At 51.1% G+C, this 26166-nt stretch overlaps 7 protein-coding genes across 7 annotated transcripts; 3 read left to right on the forward strand and 4 right to left on the reverse strand.

The window, feature by feature from the left end:
- Nucleotides 1-1447: 1447 nt before the first annotated feature.
- Nucleotides 1448-3550, forward strand: L3040_009504 (uncharacterized protein; the record flags this gene model as incomplete). Its single annotated transcript, XM_007293383.2, has 4 exons — nt 1448-1685; nt 1877-2016; nt 2107-3019; nt 3126-3550. 4 exons carry the CDS (start codon nt 1448-1450, stop codon nt 3548-3550), a joined length of 1716 nt encoding a protein of 571 aa, XP_007293445.2.
- A 455-nt stretch (nt 3551-4005) lies between these two features.
- Nucleotides 4006-6160, reverse strand: L3040_009505 (uncharacterized protein; the record flags this gene model as incomplete). Its single annotated transcript, XM_007293382.2, has 5 exons — nt 4006-4054; nt 4116-4690; nt 4738-5127; nt 5251-5352; nt 6035-6160. The coding sequence occupies 5 exons, from the start codon at nt 6158-6160 to the stop codon at nt 4006-4008; spliced, it is 1242 nt and encodes a 413-aa protein (XP_007293444.2).
- Nucleotides 6161-7021: 861 nt separating this feature from the next.
- L3040_009506 (uncharacterized protein) lies at nt 7022-9652 on the forward strand (the record flags this gene model as incomplete). Its single annotated transcript, XM_066155988.1, has 6 exons — nt 7022-7085; nt 7289-7312; nt 7384-7461; nt 7511-7843; nt 7900-9487; nt 9550-9652. The coding sequence occupies 6 exons, from the start codon at nt 7022-7024 to the stop codon at nt 9650-9652; spliced, it is 2190 nt and encodes a 729-aa protein (XP_066010258.1).
- A 486-nt stretch (nt 9653-10138) lies between these two features.
- Nucleotides 10139-11033, forward strand: L3040_009507 (uncharacterized protein; the record flags this gene model as incomplete). Its single annotated transcript, XM_007293380.1, has 3 exons — nt 10139-10560; nt 10757-10838; nt 10968-11033. 3 exons carry the CDS (start codon nt 10139-10141, stop codon nt 11031-11033), a joined length of 570 nt encoding a protein of 189 aa, XP_007293442.1.
- Nucleotides 11034-12295: 1262 nt separating this feature from the next.
- Nucleotides 12296-16936, reverse strand: L3040_009508 (uncharacterized protein; the record flags this gene model as incomplete). Its single annotated transcript, XM_007293379.1, has 4 exons — nt 12296-12543; nt 12604-12953; nt 13005-16426; nt 16472-16936. 4 exons carry the CDS (start codon nt 16934-16936, stop codon nt 12296-12298), a joined length of 4485 nt encoding a protein of 1494 aa, XP_007293441.1.
- Nucleotides 16937-17910: 974 nt separating this feature from the next.
- Nucleotides 17911-20267, reverse strand: L3040_009509 (uncharacterized protein; the record flags this gene model as incomplete). The annotated part of the gene is made up of 2 exons (XM_007293378.1): nt 17911-19350; nt 19923-20267. The coding sequence occupies 2 exons, from the start codon at nt 20265-20267 to the stop codon at nt 17911-17913; spliced, it is 1785 nt and encodes a 594-aa protein (XP_007293440.1).
- A 4045-nt stretch (nt 20268-24312) lies between these two features.
- L3040_009510 (uncharacterized protein) lies at nt 24313-25701 on the reverse strand (the record flags this gene model as incomplete). The annotated part of the gene is made up of 2 exons (XM_007293376.1): nt 24313-25451; nt 25581-25701. The coding sequence occupies 2 exons, from the start codon at nt 25699-25701 to the stop codon at nt 24313-24315; spliced, it is 1260 nt and encodes a 419-aa protein (XP_007293438.1).
- Between the last annotated feature and the right edge of the window lie 465 nt (nt 25702-26166).

Raw genomic sequence — 26166 nt, forward strand, 5'->3', positions numbered from 1 at the left:
AATTGATGGTGGGCTTTCGATTGCCTCGGACAAAGTGCAAACACTCTACTCTGTATCTGCAAACCGATGCGAACTCCCACTATTTTCAGATTCTCACGGGGTAGTATTACTTAATATCCCGCCCGGATACGGTAGTGCCCTTGGAAGATTGGCGCCGAGACTGGTCACCGGTCGCAGAACATCTTGGCCATACTCTAAGTATAAGCTGCAAACCGACTTTAGTCTGTCACCACTTTGCTTGTTTGGCCGAGGCCTTTCACATTTGGAATTGGCTGCAGGGTCCAAACCTGGCGAGAGGCGCCGAGGGGATTTTGCAGTTCAAATGACGACAAAGCTCTCATTACGGAGGGGCACCTCGAACGAATAACGTTAAGTAATAGGTCGTGAGATCAAGGTTTGAGTGAAACTGTTTTCGATGTTCTTCATCCTCTCGTCCATGGGTTTCCTTTCTGAAAGCTCGAACTACATCACTTCGCGCTTTTTCCATCCACTCGTCATTTGCTCTTGGTCTTTCATACATACATCTTTCATACATACATACATACGTACCTATGCATCCCTTAGCGAGCTTTCAATCCCACCACAGACCTCACTTCTGCTTCCTCTGCGATGTAATCTGGTCGTATGCGATGGGAAGTTGCGAAACATTTTCACTGATTCCCTCATGTATCAAGAAGTCGGGCAGATCATTACATGAGATCCTGAAGGGGGTCTGCCAAGCGCTTCTCGGAGCTCAACTGATGTCATTTCTTCTTTTTCTTCAGTGTTCTTTTTTCTTTTGCTTCTTCTTCCTCATTCCGTCTTCCTTCTTTCTCTCCATTATCTCGTGGTTCGAGATCTGTCGCGCGTCCTAGCAGAAGTGGGGGGCTACCTTCCAACGCAGGAGGTGTTTGGCGTTCTGTTCAACTCTGAGTTTCCCTTTGTTGTTGACCTCGCAAGTAGCAAAAACCCCATTTTTCAACAACGTCGCGACGCTTGTACCGTATCCACTCCCGGATACTTGCTTTCTTGCTCAGCATTCGATCTCTGCTCATTCCGAGAAGTGGTTCTATCGGATATTCGGCATGACGCACTAGAAATCACTAAAATGCTTACTAAGCCCTCTGTTCTCTACAATGGCAAAGAAATGCTTCCACCTGGGTTCCTTCGATATTCAGATAGAGACAAATACGACAGCAATCATCAATTCCAGACGACATCTAGCTTGAAAACCAACGATACGGTAGAACCAAAGGCGGGAAAGTTTTGAAACCGCTCTCTAAAAACAGTCTTGCCCTATACCACGTGCCGGTCATTCTACACGCTCGTACCTAAACACTTGCTAACATCAGTCTCATCTACCTCTGAGCCCATTCCTGTCTTGCAATTGCTCAATTTTCGCCTCTTGAAGCAACTCTTAGCACGTCTTCAATTTCTCAACCCAAAGCCCTTTCTCGCCTCAAGAGTCATGCCTTCTTCCAAAGATCAAGTTCAAGAAATGCTCCCCGCCAGAATCGTCGTCGAGTCCCTGATTAACGCAGGCGTGAAACTTGTCTTCGGTATCCCGGGTGCCAAGATAGACGCCCTTTTCAACGAGTTGCTCGATCACCCAGAGATCAAACTCATCATCTGTCGCCATGAGCAGAACGCTGCATTCATCGCAGCGGCTATTGGGCGGCTGACGGGGAGCCCAGGGGTGTGTATCGGTAGGTATTTGTTTAACTTGACTCTCGTCATTTTGTTTGCTCGCTTGAATGTGGAAGCGAATATGGAGCTTTGGGTTTATATTTTTTATCGTTTGTTTGAAGCGAAACCCACCCCTTCACCCCCCCTCTCCCCCGCCCCCGCGCTCTAAAAAAAGGCAGAAGTTACTCCGACTGATATATGAGGAAAAAAGCAACCTCGGGACCAGGCGGCACCAACCTCGTCACCGCTCTCGCAACAGCTAATACGGAAGGCGACCCCGTTGTTGCCCTCGTCGGCTCAGTCCCCCGAAACATGTCCGCCGCAAAAACGCACCAGTCCATGAACGTGATGGTAGGTCACGGGGAAGGCCATCTAGTCTTTTCCAATCCTTCTTGCGGAATTTCCCAGTTAGGCAATTGTTGACCACCTGTGTCGCTCTAGGCGGTTATTGCCCCCATCGCCAAAAAGACCCAGAGCGTAGACCACCAAGACCAAGTCGCCGACATCACCATCGATGCTTTCCGCACCGCCGCATCCTACCCGCAAGGCGTCTCCGCCATTGCCCTCCCTCTCGATATCATGAGCACCGTCCCGTCCAAGTTCCTTGCCTTCCCCCAGAAAGCCTTCACGCCCCCAATGTACGGTGCCGCTCCGCAGCCTCTGGTCTCCGCACTGGCACGCATGATCAACCGAGCCAAACTCCCAGTGCTGCTTCTGGGTATGCGCTCCAGTGATCCCGCGACCGTCGGTACCATCCAGGCGCTGCTGCAGAGGCACCCTCTCCCCGTGCTCGAAACGTTCCAAGCAGCAGGCTGCGTCTCGCGGGATCTCAAGCACTTGTTCTTCGGCCGGCTGGGCCTCTTCCGCAACCAGCCCGGCGACAAGCTGCTCGCGCGCGCAGACCTTGTGGTCACGGTCGGGTACGATCCGACGGAGTACGACCCGTTCAGCTGGAACGTTGACGGGGACATGAGGGTCGTGCATGTGGATGTCAAGGGCTGCGATTACACGCACCACTACCAGCCCGAGATTGAACTTATCGGAGGCATCGGTGCCACGATCGAGGCTCTTACTAGCCAGTTAACGGAGACGAAGGAACTTGCTTGTAAGGATATCTGTGATGAGATATCTGCCGAGCTACACAAGTGGGAAAACACAGATCTGAGGGCGGCGGGCAAGGACTTGAAATTAGTCCACCCGTTGCACTTCATCTCCACCCTCCAGAGCCTCGTCAAGGATACGACGGTCGTATGCTGCGATGTCGGGACAGTATACATCTACATGTCGCGGTATTTCTTCTGCTACCTCCCTCGCCACTTTTTAGTATCAAACGGCCAGCAAACCCTCGGCGTTGGTGCGTATTCCCTCCTCCCCCTTTTTTTTCTCAAACCCACCCTCGGCACCCTCACATGTGGAAAGAAAGAAAGCGAGCCACGCTAACAGCCATCCCCCTTGCCCAGCCCTCCCCTGGGCCATCGCCGCCTCCCTCATCCAATCCCCGACGGACCCGTCCGCCCGCCAAAAGGTCATCTCCCTCTCGGGCGACGGCGGCTTCATGTTCACCTCGCAGGAGCTCGCCACGGCGGTGCAGCAGCAGTGCGACATCACGCACTTCATCTGGAACGACGGCACCTACAACATGGTCGCCTTCCAGGAGGAGGCCAAGTACGGCCGCACCTCGGGCATCGACCTCGGCGGCGTCGACTTTGCCCTCTTCGCCGAGTCCTTCGGCGCCAAGGGATTCCGGGTCGAGAGCGCGCAGGACCTCGAGCGCGTGGCGCGGGAGGCGCTGGCGTATAGAGGGGTCAGCGTCGTGGATATCCCGATTGACTATAGCCATGTGAGCGAGCTGATGGGGAATATCATTAGGAAGGAATTCAATTAGCTTAGCCTGCTAGCGCTGGGCTGAGGGCTGAGAGCTGAGATGTTTTGGTGCTTGGGTTTATAGAGGTGGATAACAGACTGATAGATGCGATCAATGGTGATTTAGAGGAAAGAGAGTATATATACATGTGTATTGGATATAACCCCCCCTTACCCCCCAAAAAAACGCCGGATTTACAGAGAGTGATGCATACTGTGGAAAGCGCAAAAGCCGCTGCTCCCTTCTTTCTGCCGTTATTCGTGGATTGAATCGAAAAGTGTAGTCGTAACCGTACAATAGCTCGAAGCGAACAAGCCCACTTTTTTTTCTTTTTCTTTTCAACGCCCGCGCAACCCGATCGAAAGGAAAAAAAAGAGGAGTGAAGATTGGATGACGTTAAGCATCATTGATGGGAGAATCCAGTGTGCGCCGTCCTCTTGTTTTGGCGTCATATCTGAAGGGTTTGAAGATACACTTCAGGTTGGAATCCAACCTGTTTCTTCCAATGGCCATCGAATCCATAGGCTGAGTAAGTCAAGTTAGCCATCAGGAGGTAATCAGCGACTGGCGTGAGAGAGCCACTGACCGATGCTCCCCATCGAGCAAATCCCATATTCGGGACACAAGATGGGTGCTCCATCCTTGCATCCACCAATGCGAATCTAGCTTCTTCAGGATCACACAGAAGTGCGCAAAGATCGTGAGCGCCTCCTGTGTATGCTGCCCCAAAAGCTGCAGGAACTGCTCAGTCACGCCGAAAATCCAGGTAAACACATCTCCGGTCTCGTATCCCGGTGGGCCTCCCCTCTCGTAGAAGACAAAGCAGTGCCGGAGAGTCTCTATAGCCGCGAGGTAGTCCGACTTGTTTGCCAAATCGAGACTGTTTTGTGCGATGAGGTTGCTGAGCTCACCAAGCGGATCATCGCGTGCAGATTTATCCGCCATATACTGGGCTCGCATCTGGGATTGACGGCCTTCAGCTATGAACATTGAGCCCAAGGCTCCCTGGCGGAGCTGCTCCTCGAAGGTGTTGGTGAAGCTGGTTCCCTTCATCAGGTACAGCCAGTGTGCTAGTGCGTTCTCTCCGACTAGTAGAAGATCCCAGGACTTGCGTGGGCTAGCCATGGTATATAAAACAGCGAGGGTCGAGAATGCATAGACCTGAATAGACTTAGTGATTGATGGTAAAGGGGACATGACATGCTTACACCTGTGCAATTCTCCGACGAAACATTTGACAAGACCTCGCTTGCTATACGTAAGCCTATTTGGTGCTGAAGCATGGCCTGTTGAATATAGAAGTCTCTTTTTTCCGGTTTGTAGTGAGCCATATGTAGTGCTGACAGGGCGAGTATACCACGCATTACAAAATCGTACTGAAATCCCACCTGGGGCATGTTAATCTGCCATGCAATCTTCATAGTGGGATCGGTGTGTATGGTGAAGGCGGTCGAGGTGACGAAATTGTGCAAAAGTTCCAAGTCGATTAAATTCAGACCATTTGATACGAGAGGATTTCCTAGGAGGGAACCATTTCTACCGTCCAGAACATCGATATTGCTGCCATTGCCATGAGGGCTGTCGTGAGCAGAGTCACTCTATTAATTGTCAATACCAGCAATTATGATTCGTGTGATGGATTCTTAGTGGCTCATTCTATCTCACTTAAGGCAAATGCCTCACCATCGACTGTGGGCGCTAGTGATCCGTGCATGACCTACTTGTGAAAGACCATTTCCCGCATTCATTGCCTGCGACAAGAGAAAATCGCATTGCACAGAGTGTTTCATGCAGTTGTGACATGCTGGCCGATGTTCATCACACTATACAAGGAAGCTGTTAGCAATGAATTCTTCCAGCAATGAAAGGAATAGGAAACATTTTGATATATCGACCCGGATCTGGCCGAGAACAGAGCAGACGAGAAGCTAGTTGGAAGAGGCAGATTGATAGCCGGTCTTCTTCTGCCGAAATCGTCTATCAATCGAGCTGAAGGGATTGATCGTGCAGCATCAACGCCCCGGGATGTGTACATAGAAATCGGAATATTGCGAATTAACAAGACCCGGTCTGCTCAGCTCTTCGGGTATTCCAGGGATGAGAGGTTGAGGCCCGACAGATTGAGCAGTAAGAGAAAAACCAATTTCAGGACACTAGGAGAGAGGCAGGTATCATCAAAAGTGTCGTCCCCTGGATCTTGTTTTACCCGATTGATCCATCGCATGTTCTCTTTCGCGGATGAAATTGTAAGGACAAGCAGGATAGGACGAGCAGCCACAACCTATAACACATAGCGAGCAACCGGAGCCACTTAGCGAGCCCCCCATCTCACTGGATCCCGCCGGATTCAATCAACAACAATCATTCCCGCCGATGACAGACTTCCATCACGTGTGTTTTGAGCCCCGGCGCACAAGTATAGGCCCACTCAAGCCATCATTCCAAATCTCCAGCTCACGCAGTTGCTCCAAACAAATCATGCCGACGCCGAAGACAGGAGCGTACCTTGATCTTCCTCTGCTTGCACGTCCGGCAACCCGTCCGCGTCTTCCGGTGGGTCTTCCGCGCGGACGGCTTCATGATGGGGTTGGCGTGGACATTGTTCGGATTCACGGGGGTGGAGGGGTCCATCTCTGACCGATGCGCGGCAACCAGAGGGGACGGTCTCAGTACGGCTGTGCTGTTATTTCCCGGGGTCGTGATCTCAGGAACTAGGTATGTATATATGTACCGGTATATATACATATATACATGTACGGTATATATACGGCCGTGGAATGAATCTGGAGCCACGTCCCGTCCCGGCCCGGCCCGGACCTGAAGCACACCGTTGGACGATTGTGGAGCGAGATATAGATAGATAGTAATTCTTCACTTTTAAATATTTTTTGGATGCGAGAAGATGCGAACATGTACGAGGAGGATGCGAAGGGTCCGTTGACGTTCTTGTACTCTTGGGGGCGGAATTTTCGACTGGAGGGCAGAAATACGGGTATTCGTATCGAATCCGAATGTGTTCCCCATAGCCGTGAACGTTTCGAGTTGTCGGGGCTTGAGGGCCTCGGCTATAGTCCAATGAACAGCCAGCTATCGTCCTCCGTACAACTACCGTTATCTTCCGAGTGACGCAATACGAGGCAATACGAGGCAATACGAGGGGGCAATACGAGCCTATCCGAGTCAGCGAGTCTCTGCAGATGGTGGTCGTGGTTGGTGCATGTGACGACACAGTCACAGCGGTGGCGTGAAACCGGGGAAAAGAGAGGAGCAGACAGGCATGTGAATGCGATGCCGGGGGGAATGCAGTATATAAGTAATATTACCTACCTATACAAGTCATACAATATATATATAAATCATATATATATATATATATATATATATAACATACAAGGATAGCTTGAGTCTATCTACCTAATCAGTACCTCGGTATCGTGACGTGTCAATCAAGACCTATCTTGATCTCCTACCTAGAGCTCCATCCGCTATGCAATGCCCAGCACGGAGGTAAACTTCGGAAGCCCGGTGTTTAGTGGGTCTCGAACCGCGACTGCAGGTGTGCCGAGGTACTCGAGCAAAATGCAGACAAAGTAGCTCGACTTGTCCGAGTGACCCCCCTTTCTTTGCATGTCAATACCTATTTGCTATAACTCTCTTCCACACTGTTCTCCATCGACATCTCCATCTCCTCTCTCAGAAGTAGGAAAAGAAGCGCAGCTGTGCTGTCTTTTTTCTTTGCCTGAAACCCGAGTCAAGTAGTAATCGGTCTGAAATCCAAACTGAGTAAGCCCGGACTTCCTCAAGCTCCCTCGTTCACCAGCTACATTCCGAACCTGACCTCGCTTTTTCACCAGTTCTCCTGCCTCTCTGCACATCCTGCAACCATGGCTCCAGCTTCGCAAGACTCGGACGCTATCGTCAAGGCCCTGCGAGTACCTCCCCCACCAGGAACCCCGTATTCCCTCCCCGTTCCTGGGACAGAAAAGGAAGGCCGGTCCGCCGTCTACAGACATTGGAGATTCCTCGATAAACCACTGCTGGAGTATCTGGATCCAAGCGCTACTACCGCTCATGAGATCTTCGAGGCCTCGGCCAAGAAGTACGCGAATGCTAAATGTTTGGGACACCGCCCATACGATCCTGTTACCAAGCAGTATGCGAACAACTTCGTGTGGAGCACATATGCGGAGCTGGCTCTCCGAAGGAAGAACTTCGGTGCTGGTCTAGTGGAGTTGCACAAGAAGGCTGGCGTCACGGGAGAGAACTACGGTGTTGGTTTGTGGTGTCAAAACCGACCGGAATGGCAGATTGCTGGTAAGAATTTAGAAACATACTCCCCAGGAGACGAAGAGCTTTGCTGAAAACTGCAGATTTGGGATGTCAGTCTCAATCCCTGTTTACCGTATCCATCTACGAAACTCTTGGTCCAGAGACCACCGAATACATCATCAATCACGCAACCCTGAATTGTGTTATCACAAGTCTTGTACACATCCCTACGCTGTTGAGACTTGCCCCTCGGATACCAACACTGAAGATTATAATCTGTCTGGACCCACTGGAGGCAGGAGAGCAACCTGGGAACTCCAAAGCAGAGCTTCTGAATGCTCTTGCAGTAGATACCGGTATCTCGATCCATTACATGGAAGATGTTGAAGCTTTGGGTGCCAAGTCCGGTCTCCCAATGAAGCCCCCGCGGCCAGAAGATATCATCACTATCAACTACACCTCTGGAACAACTGGGAATCCCAAGGGAGTGGTTCTCACACACGCCAATGCTGCGGCAGCAACTGCAGCCGCTCGGGTGACCGGCGATACCATGAGCTCCGATGTGTTAATTTCGTACTTGCCATTGGCTCACATCTACCAACGAGTGGCTGAACACGGTGCGCTTTCTGCGGGAGCATCTATTGGGTACTTCCGTGGTGATATCCTCGGCCTCGTCGAAGACATGAAGATCCTGCGCCCTACGGGCTTCAACTCGGTTCCCCGTCTGTATAACAGATTTGGCTCTGCCCTTCGAGCAGCAACTCTCGATGCGCCAGGTATTAGGGGTGCAATGGGACGTCATGTCATCGCTACAAAGCTTGCATCGATGAAGCTCCCTCCTGGACAAGCAACTAACAAGCATTTCTTCTGGGACCGAGTTTTTACTCCAAAGGTTGCTGCAAACTTTGGATTCCAACGATGCCGAGGCATGGTTAGTGGTAGCGCCCCAATTGACCCAACTCTTCATCAATTTCTGCGCGCCGCCTTCGGAAACGACTTCATTCAAGGCTACGGTCTCACGGAATCCTATGCTGTCGGCGTCGCCCAATCACAGGACGACTTCTCGTCTGGAAACTGTGGAGGGTTCGGTATTGGCATGGAAGGCTGTCTTCAGTCCGTGCCAGATATGGATTACCTCGTAACCGATTCTCCCAACCCCCGCGGCGAGCTTCTGCTGCGAGGAACCGCTCGATTCCGCGAGTACTACAGAAACGAAGCCGAGACTGCAAAGGTCATTACCGACGACGGATGGTTCCGCACAGGCGACATCGCAGAAATCGACTCGATGGGCCGCGTCAAGATCGTAGACCGTGTGAAAAACGTGCTCAAGCTCGCACAGGGCGAGTATATCTCCCCTGAACGAATTGAGAACGTGTACCTTGCCAATACGAACATTATTGGGCAAGCGTACGTACACGGCGACTCGACGCAATCCTTCCTTGTTGCTGTCTTCGGTGTCGACCCCGTTGCATTTGCGCCTTTCGCAAGCGGAATTTTGAAAAAGACTATCAATGCGGAGGATATCGAGGCTGTAAAGGCTGCGGCTAAAGATAGCAAGGTGCGGAGGGCGGTTGTCAAGGAGCTGGATAAGATTGGCAAGAAGAACAAGTTTAATAGATATGAGCTCGTCCGGAAGGTACACTTGGAGATTGAGCCATTTACGATTGAGAACGAGTTGTTGACTCCTACGTAAGCCATTCTCACAACCCCTCTCCCAACGATGGAAGCGAACATGGCTAACCGAAACATAGACTCAAGCTCAAGCGTCCGCAAACAGCGAAGAAATTCCGCGCCGAGATTGACCAGATGTACGAGGAGGCTCTTGCTGAAGAGGCTCCGATGGCGAAGTTGTAGACTTTAATATCTTGTGACGTTGTCTTCGGATGGTTATTTATTGCATTGGTGACCGTGGAGGCTCTTTGCTGGGTGGAGAAAGCATAGAAAGAACGCTCGTTGGTGGCGTGTAACACAAAATCTGGGAAGATTGAAAGCATTGGACGGCTCAACTCACTTGACCGGATAAATTACAGTAACGCCTACAGAAGAGCATTAATCGTGATGAAATCTCAGCCGTTGCAGACGATTTCAACCCATAAGCACTTGCAAAATGATTCTTTGATAGAAGCAGAACAACGGATACATGCCGATCTAGCGTTTACATAATCGAGCCCAACAAGAAAATACCCCTCCCTTCCTTCCTAACCCGGCCATCGGAGCTGCACGCAACCCACCACCTCTCATTATCTTCCAGGCTCCCCCTCTTCCTCTCTCTCCCTCTCTCTCTCCAAAACCTCAAAAAATAACACCCACGCGCCGACCCCCCGAACACGCAAGGCCACCATGTCACCCCCAGCAGCAGCAGCCCCGCCCCTCCTCTCCTCCCACTCCCCCACCGACGTCTCAACGACCTGCGCTACCTACGCCCTCACCACGGCCGAGTTCCACGGCCTGCACGCCCGCAGCGCCGCGGCCAAAGCCAGCGCCTACTGCCCGTACTCGCGCTTCCGGGTCGGGGCCACGGTGCTGACGCGCGCGGGCGCCTTTGTCGACGGCGCGAATATCGAGAACGCCGCGTACCCCGTCGGGACGTGTGCCGAGCGCGTTGCGTTCGGGAAGGCGGTGACTGAGGGCCACTATCGAGGGGCTGGGGAGGGAGGAGAGGAGAAGCAGGGGATGGAGGGGAGGGGAAGGGGGTTCAAGGCTGTGGCGGTTTGTACGGATATTAGTCCGCCGGCCAGCCCGTGTGGGATGTGTAGGCAGTTGTGAGTTGGTTCTGCCCTTGGTTGATATACCTGTCGTTTGGCCTGGACGGGGTGGGATGCATGGCAGGCAGGCAGGAAAGGGAGGGAGTAGGGGGGGGGTGAGGGGGTATACATACATGCTATCATGTTTGCGAGCGTGTGAGGAAGGCTGATGGACTGACTGACTGACTGACTGGGGTTCTCTTACCAAATTTAGTATTCGCGAATTCTGCGACCTGGACACCCCGATTCTGATGTTTGATAAGGATGGGTCGTATGTGGTTATGAGGCTGGAGCAGGTACGTGGTTGTGTCTCTTCTTCTTTTCTTTTCTTTCTTTTCTTTTCTTTTCTTTTCTTTTCTTTTCTTTTCTTTTCTTTTCTTTTCTTTTCTTTTGGTCATGGGTGCTGATTGTGCTTGATACAACAGCTGCTGCCGATGTCTTTTGGTCCTGAGGCGCTTCCTTCGCCGGGCTCGGCTGGTGCACAGGGCTGATGATACGCGTGTCAATAATTTGTGGTGATATATGAGGGAATGGGAGAATGGGCCACGGGGTGGCTAGATTGGTAGGCACCACAAGGCGTTATTCGGAAGAGAGGGTTGTTCTTTTACCTAGCAAGCACCGCGGGGGCACAGAGTGAGAGAAGTCGGCAACAGCATTCTTCCGTTCATTTATGTTATTAACAATATCTTGTTGGTAATATTCAACGGAAATGCTGATCCACCGGCTACGCCTGCTGCGCGTCCTACTTCCAATCCGAACGCTCCACAGCTGACTCTCGTAGCTAGCATCCGATGAAGAAGACTCTTAACCTTCCATCCCAACTCATATCCAATACTAACAAATATGTAGAACTCTAGATCGGTACAGTCCATGGGTTACTTCATCACGCTACCTATCGATCGATCCATTCACCATCTGCATAAATAAACAAACAGACTGTAATCCCAAGATTGAGAGTCGCTTGCTTACCGACATGATCTCCACCTCCCCCTTTCCTCTCTCTCTCTCTCTGGAAACCTCCACCTCCACCTCCACCTCCACCTCTACCCATCCCTCTCTCTATCTATCCCTCCTCCCTCCAACGAACGAAACCAGACCCCCCCCAAAAAAACCGAGCAGGTATGCTCCGAGCAAGAAAGCAAAAATATACACAAATCCTTCTTCTGTCTTGCTCCGATCCGATCCCATAGAGATCCCATTACTCCAATCCAATCCAATCCAATCCAACCCAACCCAACTGAAATCCAACGGCGATCCAGGAGAACTGAATTCAACCGAAAAAAAAAAAAAAAAAAATCAGGACCAAGGAAGTACGGTACCCAGGTAGAAGCTGCGTAGACAAGACGAGGACGGCACGAGAGGGGGTCAAAAGAGATGGGAGAGATTAGACGAGAAGAGGGGGGGGAGAGGGGGGGAGAGGAATAGATGGACTGACTGTAAAGATGCCCAGTAAGGGAATATATATATACATATATACCTTACATGTATATATTTGGGGGCTGAGCTACCCAGTCAGATGGGTGTGAGAGAGTGAAGCGGAAAGGAAGAGGAGGAGAGAATTGGTATAGAAGCAGGTATAGAAGGCTTTTCTGATATACAACGGGAACACTTTAATACACGTTTAATCTACATCACATTGGGATGTCACTGTCCGTCCATCCATCAGTCATACCTATCTTTACCACCTAGGACCCCGAACTACCCCCCCACCACCATTGTCAAAGAGTAACACGAAGGGTCTGATAACACTAGGCTAGACCTCATCATCACTCTCATCCCCAAGTAGTTCCCCTTCGTCATTATCCACAACACCGTAGTCGCCTCTCCCTCTCGCAAAACTGTCCCTCGTCGTGAATCTGGCCGGCCTACTCGTGCCAAACGCAGAGCCTGCAGAGCGCCAAAGACTGGCGAACAGCAAGGACGTGGCTGCTAGGGTAGCTGCAATAGCCGACATGGCCATGATTGGGTACTTGATGTATGGTGCAGCTTGGTCCAGAGATGCTGCATCGATGTTAGTTGGGATCAGATATCGATCGTTAACTGAAAAGGGCAGCAGCTTACATTGTTCTCCAAGTCTGATAGCACCGAAGTGCTTGTCGTAATTTTGCCAAAGGTAATATCCAATAGCGCCAGCGGCTGCAAAGGGCAAAACGATAGCAAAGAACAGAGCGACGCTCGAGACGCCGTGCTTCTCCTCGAACTCCTTCCCATGGCCCGGGCAGGGGTGTTGAATGCTCTTGTCCATTTCCTTGCCGCCTTGACAGGTGGAGAGCGGGATACGACGGTAACCAGTTGGCTCGTCATATTCGATGCGGTTCTCGTCTTCCAAGCAGTACAAGGAGTGATCGTAAGGAGTGAAGCCTTCTACAAGTGCACAAGAGCCATCGCTTTGTCGTTGAAAGTTGTAATCACTAGTTGTTATGTTAGCTTGTCATGTTCGGAAGGTATTGTAGGGGACGTACCACTCAAAGTCTCTTCTTGTACAGGTGCAATTTCTCTCTATGTTGTGTATATGGGGGATCATCTTGCCATTGTAGCAAGCCTTGTCTGTTCTCTTGCGGTGATACGACGAGACGTGTCCAAATAAACAATCATCGCTTTGCATCGGGTGCTTTGGTGTCCACAGATAATAGTCATCAGCCTCCACATCGTCTTCATTGAGCTTGCACTGGGCATCCGTGAGGCCAGAGAAATCCAAGTTGATGGTGACCAAATCATTACCATCTGTACCCCAGAGAAGGAAGTTACGAGAGTTGTCGCTCGGCATAGTTGTGAGATCGTCGACTTCGATTTCCTTCTCAGCAAACTTGTATTCAGTCCAGGTCTTACCCTCATCGAGAGAGTAGTGGACCACATTAGTGGAAACTCTCTCCTTCACAATAACGACGATCGATCCCTGGTCACCGAATTCCCACATGTAAGACCCCTTCATGACCTCCATCCAGGTGACTCCTCCATCGGCAGTCATGAAGGTGTTGGCATCTTTCATGCTGGTGAGGTATTCGCCGACGTTTCCAGTGCCAAGCATCAGCCCAATCGCAGATTTAGATGAGTAGGTGTGAGATTTGTCTGAACGCTCAGTGTAGCCGTGGATGTTCAAAGAGCACTTCTCGAGCGAAGAGCCGCCGCAAGGGTACTTCTTCTTATCTGCGTCCTCCTTGGGTGGCGTAAGATATGCCCATTCAGCGCCATCGTTATGAGTGATCATGGTCTTGAGCTTCTTCCTATCCTTCTTGAAGTTCTTGTCCTTGTAATTGGCCACTATATTGACCATGGCAATACCTTCAATCCCAAACATCTTCTCAAAGTCAACGTAACCGAGGGTGTCTCTGTCGACTGCGTCTAAGCTTAAGGTGTATGAAGTTCCATTAGAGTTACTCTTGATGATGGATCCATACTCGAGCCCTTCCTCATTGCTGATTGTGACGTGCAAAAATACAGAGTGTGTAGAGCTGTCCAGAACCGTGTACCCAGATTGATGAGGCACATCAAATCCGTAGGGAAACTTAGCATCCGCAAAAGTTAGGCCGTTCACACTCGTATCAACCTTCAAAGTCGACGCAGTTTCATTCTTCGTCGCGACAACAATGAATTCAGACATTGAAGCGAAGTCGACCACATTAGTGAAATGCTCAGTTGGCTGCTCATTGAAGAAGTCATCACTAGATACCAGTTTGTATGGATTGTCCCGCTGGTCGTTACTCTCCCTCGCACGAACCTCGCAATACATGAGCTTGTCTCGGCTCTTTTCGTCGATTTTCGGCGTTGGCTGATGGACGAGGTAACCACTCTCGGGCTCCGCGATAAATTCGCACTTTCGGACATAGCGCTGGAGTGTCTTCCAGTCTCCATCGCCGCGATCGAGCGTGATAGAGGCGACAGTATGACAATTGCGACCAGGACAGTCCCTCGCACCCATCCAGATGAGCCAGTCCTTGTTCTTCGGGTGAAAGCCAAGAACTGGATAGCCTTGCTCATTTGGCTTGTCCGGCGCCTTGAACTTTCGGACGTTCTTACCACGGTCGGTAGAATAGTAAACTGTTTCGTCACCTGTGATGAAAAACACCATATCGTTGAAATGTGGATGAGCATATATAGCATAGATGGGTTGATCCTTGAACATCTGCTGCCACTGTTTCCCGTGATTCTGAGAGATGAAGATACCGGCATCTGTTCGCATAATGACAGTCTCGTCAGACCCATCACTGATTCCCGTTCTCTCAAGATAGATTTTCTGAGAGAACTTCTTCCCACCATGACCATTAGAGGCATCGCCTGGCTTTCCAGAAGCTGGCTCACCAATAGCATCGACGCACTTTCTGTCAACTAGGTCATCCTTGTATTTCTCTCCTTGGAGCTTCTCGCAATTGTTTCCAGGAATGAGACGCCATCCAGAAGAGCCCTTGAATGTGTCGTCTGGGCCAAATGCTTTACAGGCACCTTCTGGGACTACCAAATCACCAGCCTTTTCACACTCTTTGCGATCCTTGCTGCGCACAAAGTTGTAGTCGCATTCGAAGTCGATATCTGTGCAGGGACACTTCTCGGAAATTACTTCAGGATCCTCAAAGACTTTGTTGAGAAAGCAGTCTGCACCAGCCTTCCTTCTGAGGTACGACTGTTTCTGGCCCATCAAGCATGACGGCTTGCCATCGTCGTCGATTCTAGCGTACCATTTCTCCATATCATCATCCTTGCATTGGGATTCATGCATGCCAGCAAAGTCCAACACAAACAAGTACCCAGACGGACTCAGGTCATCTTTATCAGCGGCCTCGAGAAGGAACTTGAGACTCGTGGAATCCGGAATTGTGGTGAGCTGAACAGGACGGACTGTCTCAGGAAGTTCCACAGTGTCCCAGTTCTTGCCGTGGTCTATCGAGTATCGGACTTCGGTGCCAGGCCCTTCTTTCATGGCAACAAGGATGGAACCTTGGTCACCGAATTCATACTTATGTGGTCCAGTCAAAGCTTCTCTCCATGTCCAACCCGCATCATCAGAAACATATAGATTCCCATCTTCATAATCCTTCAAATGCTCTCCTCTATTCCCTATTCCCATCACGAGGCCAGGGCTTGGACTAGAAAATACCCGTCCAGAATTCGAAATATCCGTGACAGAGTGAAGATGCAAATCGTGAGTGTCAGCCCTCTTGTCGTCAGACGTTAAGCTTAGATCCTCCCATGTCCTTCCGTCGTCGAAGCTAATTTTGGTCTTGATTTTCTTCTCGGCGTTTTGCTTCTCGACGTCTTCCCAATTATCAACAATATTGACCAGTATGATTCCCTGGATACCATAGACTTTCTCAAAGTCAACCAATCCATAACTATTTCGGTTTGTGTGCTCGATGTTCCGTGTAAAGAATGTACCATTCGAATTGCTGCTGAGAAAAACACCCGTAGGATTCGAAGGTCGGCCGTTCATCACATCGATTTGAATGCTGTAATTCGTGCTCTCCAGAACCGTATATGCCTCTTCTGTAAGCTTGTGGTCGTGTGGGAAGACAGCTCTGTGCCATTTGACTGCATCGTCCGAAACATACAGAGCCATCTCGTCGGTTTTCTCAGCACTCGCCGCAACGATCAGGAATGGTTTCACAACCGCCATATTGACAATGCCCTGCACAGTCCTACCCGACTCCAGCTCTGGCTCGAACTCCTGCACCGCCCCCTTGCTTTCTTCGAAGTAGTTATCCGATATCAGTAGTCGGAAGTCCTTCTTCCATGGTGAGAATCGGCCCTTGACGATACAGAGGATTCGGTTCTTATCCAAGTCCTCCTGCCCAGTCGTGAACACTTCTGAAGACTTGGCCCAATGGCAGCCAGAAGTATCAATACGAAGAATCTCTGGTCCTTTCGCGAACCCGTCTATCGTGTACATAGTCTGCGACAATTAGTCCCTTCCCTCAAGCAGATTGAACAGACCTACCACTTCATCGCAGAAGATGCCCGTACAGTCCATAGCATTAAAAATAATCCTATCGGGGTCCCCAGCATGGTAGGTGAGGGGCTCTCTGAAGATCGACGCGAGCATCTTCGCCTCGAACTTCTCCCACGTCTTGCCCTGGTCATTTGTCTTATAGTGTATCTTCTCGGTGGTAAGGATGAACGCCCGCTTCTTATCATACGGGTGCATGGAAACCTCCAACACCTTGCCACTGGGCCCGTCTATTTTCTCCCACGTCACCCCAGTGTCCTGCGAACGGTAGACATCGTTGCTAAGGGGGTCCTCCATCAACACCACGTCCGAGTCGTCGAAGTAGTTCACATTGTAGGGTATAAAGTCGAACTTATTGCTCTTGACATCCGGCTTGTCATTCTTCGCCCAGGCTCCGATGAGCAGCGTGGGAAGGAGAAGGCTCCGCCAACCGACGGCAGTACTGTGTAGCCTCATAATCGCAGTTTGTTGATTTGGAAGCACATCAAGAGGTGCAGGTTCTCATCAAGTCGCCCTGATGATAGTGTGTATTTGGCGTCAAAATCGAGGTGTGAAGTTGTGATGAAGTGGTCTTTACCAGTGGGTGCTCTGTACTTCAAGTGCTTGGCTGTTGGCTGAGAGCTGACACTTGGACTCTGGGACTCTGGAGCTCGCCATGAAACAATCCGGGACGGGCCCATCAAAGCGTTTACGCCACACACAGCTAGCTAGTGGCTCGGTGACGCACTGTTAGTCGGTCTTTCCTTTCTAACTTCAGATTCACCAGGAACTATTTTAGGTTGCCTCAATTGCTCTAGGGACTTGATACAAAAGTTGGTCTCTGCTATACACTACCTATACCACCTAGGTAGATCTGACGCGTTCTGATGAGTTATACGATCATATCTTTATTTACCCGACAGTATCTAGGTAGTCCGTCCATCCGTCTTTATTTCTCAGCCACACATCACGTGTCACCTTCACCTTCGAGATCTCTGCTAAAACCTAAAATACCTGGACCCCCTTGGCGTTATCACACTGTTTCAAGCACTTGGTTTCAAGAGCAAGATGCACTGGTAACAGCAGTCTTGGCATCGGAGACTGATGCCTTCAGGTTGCAAAGGAGCTCCAGAGAAGGAAATGGAATACTGCTTCTGCTTACGGAGAGTATCTGGTGAGCCATATTGCCAAACCTTGGTCGAGGCTGCGCAGTCTTCGAATAGGCGCATAAGAGGCACAAGTCGGCTGGAGAAGAACAAGACAAACTGAGCTGCTACATTGCTCACAGCATTCATTCTAAATATGGATTAGATCTCAAGTCCTGGTATCAATACTGGCTTTGCACCCTGCCATGCGACGCCCTATCCGAGAAGCAATACAAAAGAAAGCGGAAAGCTGACCCCGCTAAATTACTGTACAAAAAACACTCGACATTATCGGTACCACCGGCCTTACGTGGCCTTCCTCTGCGTGCTTTTGACTTTTTTCCAAAACCTCTTCACCACCCCCGTCTCCTTCTCGGCTGATCCCCATCCATCCGCATATCCACCAAGTGAGCTTTTTAGAGATGACTTCTCGTCGAGTGATCTCGACGGCTCTTCAGGTATCCGGCTCTTGCATTGCTGCCACCCGTATATAGCCGTCTCGTCCGCCCGGAGATCAGGCCGTGTGAGGGTCATCCGCAAGGTCATTTCTCTACTTCCTGCATTGTTGTTGTGTGTAAAAGGTTCTGCTTGCTTCAACAACACGGGCCTGCTGGAAGCGGGATTTGTAAAGTCGGGGAGGGTCATACAACGACTGGATGCAGACGTCGTCAGTGTCCGGTTTTGGGGACGGAAGCCCAGCTCGCCTCGTGGAGTCAATGGCGAGTCCGGATCCGCCATGGATATGTCGTCTTCGAACGACGAAACTGTATCATCGTTGTAGAAAGATTGATCTCGCTCGATGCTAAATGATTTCTCCTCTCTTCCAGCGTCCACCGACTTACACACTGGAGGCTTATTCATCTTTTCCGCGTTATCGGTCAGCCCGTCCATAGAAGGGAAACCGAACTCGATAGCCTCATCGAAATTCTTTGGGGACGCCAAGTAAACTCGAAGCTTTAGTCGGGCCTCGGGATCTTGATAGTGGGTCGTACTAGGGTCGATAGCTACTATCGATAAATTCGAGATCTCTTGTTTTGGTTCTCCTAGAGACATGGTTCGAGATCTATGACGGCCATGGGTGGGTGAAGGCTCGGATTCTGGCAAGGTAGATATCGAATTTCTGCCGAATGGTATTTTAGAGACTGACAATTGTCGTCGAAATGAGGGACGTCGGATGCTAGAGGTCGTAGGAAGGACAACTCCATCCAAATTGGCATGGTAGTCGTCCAGCGCTAGCTTCAGATCCAAATCCTGCTCCTCGTCCATCCATCGGAAGCTTTCGTACATCTGTGAGGCCATGTTCGAGGTGGATTTCCCCTGTGTATTTGGTCGAAGACTGTCTGTACTTTCTCGGGCAGTATCAGATAGCGAAAGGCCAGACATTGGTGAAAAGTTCCTGCCCTGCCGCGTCACTCTGTTCAATGTTTCTTCGTCGTCGTCGGTGAGAGTGAGACTGTCTCGCGAGCGGCTTGCAAGCGATGTTTGTTTTTTCCGCGACAAGGAATGCTTATTCTTGATTGAGTTTGGAAAATTCAAAAACCATGACTCCTCAAGACTAGCAGTAGATTGTCGTCTCGAATTCATATGCTGCCGGTGAGTAGCCAGCCGTCCAGGTTCAATGAGATTGACGTTCACGCCTCGGCGGTCCGCTAGAGAGCTCTTTCGGTGACTTTGGATCGGGAGCTCGTGTGCAGCTCTCAAGCGGGAATCCTGGGCGTAGCTCAGGCGCTCCAGGGTAGAGAAGTACTGTTGTTGAGAGGAGAGATAATTAGCCTTGGCCCTTGGGGACAGATCAACAAGCCTTCTGCCTCCATCTTGAAGGGAAGGGGAAAGCTAGAAACATGGTTTTGTGCTCAAGTTTGGCGGCCTATGCAGGTCCCCATCTAACCGCCACTTGGCTCGTTTTGGGTGGCAGGCAGGAAGACGCCAACTCTGCGTCGCGACGTTGATGCTTGCAGTTTGCGGGTGACGATCCCGCTCATAGTCGCGCGACTGCAGAGGAAGTTTGAGACGGCATGTCTGGCTTCCCCACTCCACACAGACTCAGCAGCATGGGTGTCCGATGATACTTGAGACTGCTGTGGCGAGACAACTTTCGGGATTGCATCCCATGTGTGCCATGTGTGCCTCTTGAATCTCGACATTTCTGCCATGTCTTGCGGTTTGTGAGGCTTCCCATCAAGCCACCCGGGGCGACAGGACAGGGTCTCTGGCTCTCCGGGTCGTGGATGACCTGGACCCATGAGTCCGTCCGGTACCTTAACCGAGTAGCTAACGACATGTGTCTCGTCTCGCATGATGAACAGACACAGACGTACCTTCTTCCTCACGGCACTTGGCAGGGCCTCAAATTCTTCGTCCGTTGTCCCAAATCCCGTCATCTCCTTCATATTTTTCCTCATTCGTCTCGCCGGTCGGCTATACGACGAGGCTGAACGATCGTGAAAGGACTGGGCGTAGAGGGCTCGAATGGACTGGGGAGAAGTGGTATAGTCGGAGTCGAGGTCGAGGTCGAGGTCGTAGTCGAAGTCGGACGGGCAGTTCGAGGCGAATGTTGATGTGTAGAGAGGCGGCAGGATCGGTGAATGCTCACCTATCGTGGGTCGCTCGAGAAACCGTCTATTGGTACCGGCGATGCGGCCTGCGTGCGGTAACGGCGCCATAACGGAGACTTCGAATGGGGAGAGGGGGGGTGGATGAGGAGGATGGGAGAGGGGGGAGGAGAGCAGGCAGATTAATGTTGCATCTTCACTCACACTCACACTCGCACTCAGACAAGAAATTAGGTGAGAAATGTTGGGAGATGAGCAGATAGAAGCAGTTGTATATAGGAGGAATAGCTTGTGTACAGAGCGGACAGCTCAGATAGCTAGTTCATATACCCTTGCTTCCAGGGGTGGAGAACCTTTTCTCAACTGGCACTGGGGACACTGGGGACACTGGGGACACTGGGGATACGGGGGGCATTGGGGGCAACTGGGGGGCATTGGAGACATTTGGGGCATTGGAGGCATTGGGCACCTTCCTGTCCGTCCTGTCCGTCCTGACCGTCCCGTCCAGAGTTAGTTTCTTTTTTTCACATCCGCTGTCAGCCTGTCAGGCCGTCACCCAGTGAGCCTGTCTGTCACCCAGTCACCCAGTCACCCAGTCACCCAGTCACCCAGTCTACCCAATCTACCCAATCTACCCAGTTCACCCAGTTCACCCAGTTCACCCAGTTCACCCAGTTCACCCAGTTCACGCAATCTGCCCGCCACCCAGTCACCCACCCAGTCCGCCACTCTGCACCTCCCGCGCCCACCCCATCTCCACGCAAGCGCCTGCTCTGTTCTTCTCCCTGTCGCTCAGTACTCCGTACTTACTCCGTAGTTGAAGCGTCATGATACGTAGTACTTAGTTGTAATTCTACCTTTGCATGATCGTCAACGCATTCGTCGAGCAATGCAGGGGGTGATGGGCAAGCATGCCGGAGCCCCGACGAATGATCGGTACGGCACAGCACAGCTACCGGCACTACTGTACTACCTACTACTTCGAAAAGCACGACTATACCGGTAGTAGTGGTGGTACCAAATAGTTGTACGATGATTCCGTAATCCAGTCTGTGCTTGCCCAGGGCAGAGAAAAGATACCTAGCCAAGTACCGGTAGGTAAGTTGATGAAAGTACTACGTACACAAGGGATGGCCGGTGGATCGAGACTCGAGAGGAGGAGGATACGGAAATAAGGGAATTAAGGAACGCTCAATCGGATTCGAGAACCCGGACCCATGCGCGCCCTTGGAACGGAAGCTTTCGAAAACGGTTGCCCAGAGAGTCACTTGGCTCGATTCGTCGGACCTTCGTATCACGTCGTAGCTGTACTAGCTGTAGCTGTAGCAGTAGTTGTAGCTGTAGTTGTAGCTGTAGCCGTCGCTGTAGTTGTAGCTGTAGTTGTAGCTGTAGCCGTCGCTGTAGTTGTAGCTGTAGTTGTAGCTGTAGCCGTAGCTGTACTGCAGCTGTAGCCGTAGCTGGAGCTGGAGCTGTACTTCTCTGTAGTTGCATTAGTCCAGACTATATCTCGAGCACATAAAGAGTACCTAGTAGCACTTAAGGTACTTAGTAGAAGTTGTGCCAAATGTCGATCGTCACAGTACTCCGTAGTCAGTGCACTGCAGGTCCAACTTGCAAGTCTCCACTACAAGACAGCTGGAAAGGGGGAAAAGGAAAGGGGGCTTCGCTGAGCAGCCTTGGTAGCCTTGGTAGCCTTAGTAGCCTTAGTAGCCTTAGTAGCCTTAGTAGCCTTGGTAGCCTTGGTAGCCTGAGGCGGCAATGATTCGCTCAGCAAGCGCCGCCTTGCCCTGTGCCCATCTCTCTCAAGTTTCACTCGTTCGGCCACTCCGTTTCCCGTACCGACACCCATCAATCAAATCAATCAAATCAATCAAATCAATCAAATCAATCAATCACTCAATCAACCACCTTACTCCAACTTTCCAGCCCAGCCCGGCGCCATCTCAAACAACCGTCCAGATCTTTCTCCTATCCACGGCTTCTTGCCGCTGGCCATCCTCGTCGGCGCGTGGCTGCCAGCAAATCTCGCACCTCCCGTTGCCATCGATCGATGCACAGCATTTCAACTCGAGTCAACTCAACTCAACTCAACGCGAACAGAACACATGGTGAGGCGTGTCTTTGCATATGGACCCTTGCAATCAGCAGCCGGTAACCTCCCTACCTGTTCCGTACAAGCTGCATTACAGTCGTAATATCCCCAGTTTGCCACGGCAAAGCCCGCGAACTGAGCGTCGGGGAAAACGTCAGTTAGCATTGACTCTCCATCTCGATATGCTGGTTATTCACAGCGCCCTCGTGGAGAAAAGAAGCATGGGGACTGGCACGCTGCTTTCGATCATCCACGCGAAATGATCACGGACTTTACTCTCGTACCCCTCTTTCTTTCCTTCTTTTGTAGCTCCACAAACCATGGACGAGGCCCGGAAAGCAAGCTCCGCAGTTTTTCGGCAATCTGTTCTCGCTCTCTATGATGGCTGCTGTCAGCCCGCACCCACAAACGACCTGGTCTCTCGCCTGGAAGTGTAAGTGTTTCACGATGGCGAAGCCTTATCATTCAACTTCTTTACAATCTCAGCTTTCTTCTAGCCCTGTACAAGGAGCATTCCGATCTGGAGCCCTGGGATGGGTCGGAATATCATACCGGTACTCCCCCTACTTCGATCTCCCCTTACTCCATTGAACAAATTGCGCCTATCCGATGTAAGCGATCGTCCAGATATCGACTAGCAAGAGCCTCGGCGCTTTCATGCCGTTCGGCATCGCAGACCTTGACCTATCTGCCCAGGATGAGCTCGATTTGCTTTTTTTGCCTACAGACTCGTCTCGGTAGCCATTCTACCCCTCCTCTCTTAAAGTCAAAGCAAAGAGGACTACAGTCTGTCCTCACGTACTACTACGTAGCTAGGTATTACAAGGCTTGTCTTAACAAGGCCAAATAGAGGTGTTGACTTCTTCTCTACTAAATGACCATTTTTACTGCTTGGACGGGCTTAGTCACGACAAACGACTTGTTGGTATCAAAGGGATCTATTAGCTAACAAAACAAAAAAACAAGAAGCGGTTGCTGCAAGGCTAAGAAGCCAGACGGCACGAATATCTCGGCCATACCTACTCCTCAAATTCAACTTGGCACAAAAATACGTAACCTACCCATCATGGAAAAGATACTTAAGAGGTCGGATGTACATAACCGCCCAGTGCATTGCCTTCTCGCTTAGCTCGGCCTTGATGGAGTATCTAGGTACCTATATTTCGCAATCCCTCAATCTTTAAGAGGACATACCACGATTCTGTTACTCACATGTGCCCCCGTCTGTCCATCTCGATTACCCCGACCTTTACTTTACTTCTACGTATTGGTCATTCCTCAATGGTACCAGTTTCACTTTTCTCGCTGTTCTGGCCGACGAGATCGTCGTAATTCCCCCTCCTCGGACCACGGGATCTCGGTACATCTCGTAGCCCTGCAAATGCCGCATCCTATTGCTTTTTTTCTTTTTTCTTTCTTTTTTCTTTTTTTCAGTAGAGCACTCTCCACGTCTTGTGCATTGGGGCCTCGCCTCTTTTCTTCCCGTGCTTGTCCTGCGTACGTGGTGGCTAGCTAGGATAGTGAGTGGAGTGACTGGCCAGCCAGGCTCTTCCTTCCTTGGTCATATCTGCTCCACGAAGCGATTGAAGAACTCTACCTATCTGTACGTACGTATACCTTGCTGCTGATACGACGGTATAAGGAATGAGTGGGAAAGAAGACCATGGTCAATTTTCCACATTCTCTCCTGCCGAGGGGAGAAATTGAAGCTGGCGGTAGGCAAACTGGGCTATAACTCCCCACCGCCCCTCTCTTCAAAGAGAACTGCACCATAAGTCAGGTTGCTATAGAGAGATAACGATATTCGGTCTGGTTCATCACTGCTGCGGAGAAGAACTGCAAGCAACGCCACGTTTCATTCAATTCATTGCAAGCTGCTATCAACACGGGCCAGCCGCTTCAAGCGCACACCATATGCGTACTCCATCCATCCGCGCTATGCAAAAGCAATCAGAAGCACCTCATTTCCCCCAACGCTCAACAATACAATCAACCCCGCTCCCCCCACTCCCCTTCCCTTCCCTTCCCCCTTTCCCGCCTCTCGCCTTCAACACTTCCGCAACATCACAAGTTCCCCCTCTCAGCCTGCTCCCTCTCAATAGCCTCAAATAGACTCTTGAAGTTCCCGGCTCCGAAGCCATCAAACTCCTCCCTCTGGATAATCTCAATGAACACCGTCGGCCGGTCCATCAGCGGCTTTGTAAAGAGCTGCAGCAGGTACCCGCCCTCATCAAAGTCGATCAGGATATTCAATTTCTGGATCGCGTCAAAGTCCTCCTTGAGCTTCCAGCTCCGCTGACTGCCCTTCAGACGGAGCCGCATCGTCTCGTAGTACGTCTCTGGCACGCTGATGAACTCCACGCCGCGGGCTCGCAGGTTGGAGACGGCGGCGATGATGTTGGTGGTGCGGAGAGCAATATGCTGCACGCCCGCCCCGCCGTAGAAGTCGACGTACTCTTCAATCTGGGACTTCCTCTTGCCCGGCGCGGGCTCGTTGATGGGCATCTTGACGACGTTATTCGGGGACGCCATCACGATCGAGCTGAGCGCCGAGAACTCGGTGGAGATTTGCGAATCGTCAACCGACCAGAAGCGGTGGAAGGAGAGACAGCGCTCGTAGTAAGCGCAGGCGGCTTCCATCTGTCCCCAGTCCTGGTTGCCGACGCAGTGATCGATTGCCTCGAGACTCACTCGCGGGAGGAGCTTCTGCAAGGGGTCTTCGACCTTGGATGCCGGGATGGCTTTGTAGCCTGGCAGGAAGACGCCATGATACGAGTCCCGCGAGATGAGAGTGTGTGTTGTGTCGCCGTATGTACGGATCACAGCCGCTGTCACAGATCCGTCCTCGTCTCCAACTGTTTGCGGTTGGCGGACCGAGACGGCACCTTGCGAGACGGCCTGGTTATACACAGCTTCCACGTTGTCCACCTCAAACGCCACGTCTTTGACGGCGTCGCCGTGCTTCTCCAGATGTGCGTAGATCTCCTTTAGTAGCGTCCGTTCTTCTGAAGAGATGGGCTCATCCTCGTCGAGGCAGGTGTAGGATTTTATGGGTGACGTAAGCACGAACCTGATATTGCCATTGGCGACGACGTGGGAGGCAATGTAGCGGCTACCCGTCTCGAGGCCTTTGTAGGCTACGGTGTAAAAACCCAGACGGGTAGTGTAGTATGAGGCTGCTTGCTTGGCATTGCCCACGTACCCTGATGAGGAGTTAGTGGTCGATTGATTATTAGGTACCCACCCATGACGTGAGGATTTGCTTGCTGCAGATACAGTATTTTACGTGAAAGTGTGGGCATGGTATAAGATCCGGGTCCTAGGAAACCTACAAGTGATGTGATCGTAGCCATGGAAGTTGGGCGTGCCATCTACCGCTCCAGGCGTGTGATCGGATGTCGGGAAAGACAGAGAAGCCGATGATATGATGGGAGAGACGGCGGACGGAGCCATGGTTTTTTCTTTTCTTTGTCTTTCCTTCCTCTTTTTTTTTTTTTCTGTTTTTTTCCTTGTTTAATTTGGCAGCTCTCTCTGGCGGATCAGAAACGTCAAACAGACTGGGCTGAAACCGTCGTGAAGGGGACGCGTAACACTTGGAAGCCGAGAAGAGCAGGTCTCGATGATGGACACCTAATAATTTGTATGTAACAAAGGAGGAGGAGGGTAAGGAGGAGGAGAAGGGGCCTGCCTTTTTAACATCCACGGCTCTTACAATGAATGCCGGGAGTTAAGACGTGGTGACCTACCTATCTTATCTATACTTTCCCTATATACCTTATCTATGCCTTGTGATTCCCGGCCCATGCATGGTAGCTTCCTAGTTGACTCCTCGGGGGCGCGCGCGGCTGGGATCGGCTCGGCTTTAGCGAGCGCGGAAATGGGGGATGGGCTTGGCAGCCAGCGGCTCAGGCACAGGGC

This window comes from Drepanopeziza brunnea (assembly GCF_022702325.1).
Source record: "Drepanopeziza brunnea f. sp. 'multigermtubi' strain 214-2 chromosome Unknown ctg19, whole genome shotgun sequence".
Classification (NCBI taxonomy): domain Eukaryota; kingdom Fungi; phylum Ascomycota; class Leotiomycetes; order Helotiales; family Drepanopezizaceae; genus Drepanopeziza; species Drepanopeziza brunnea.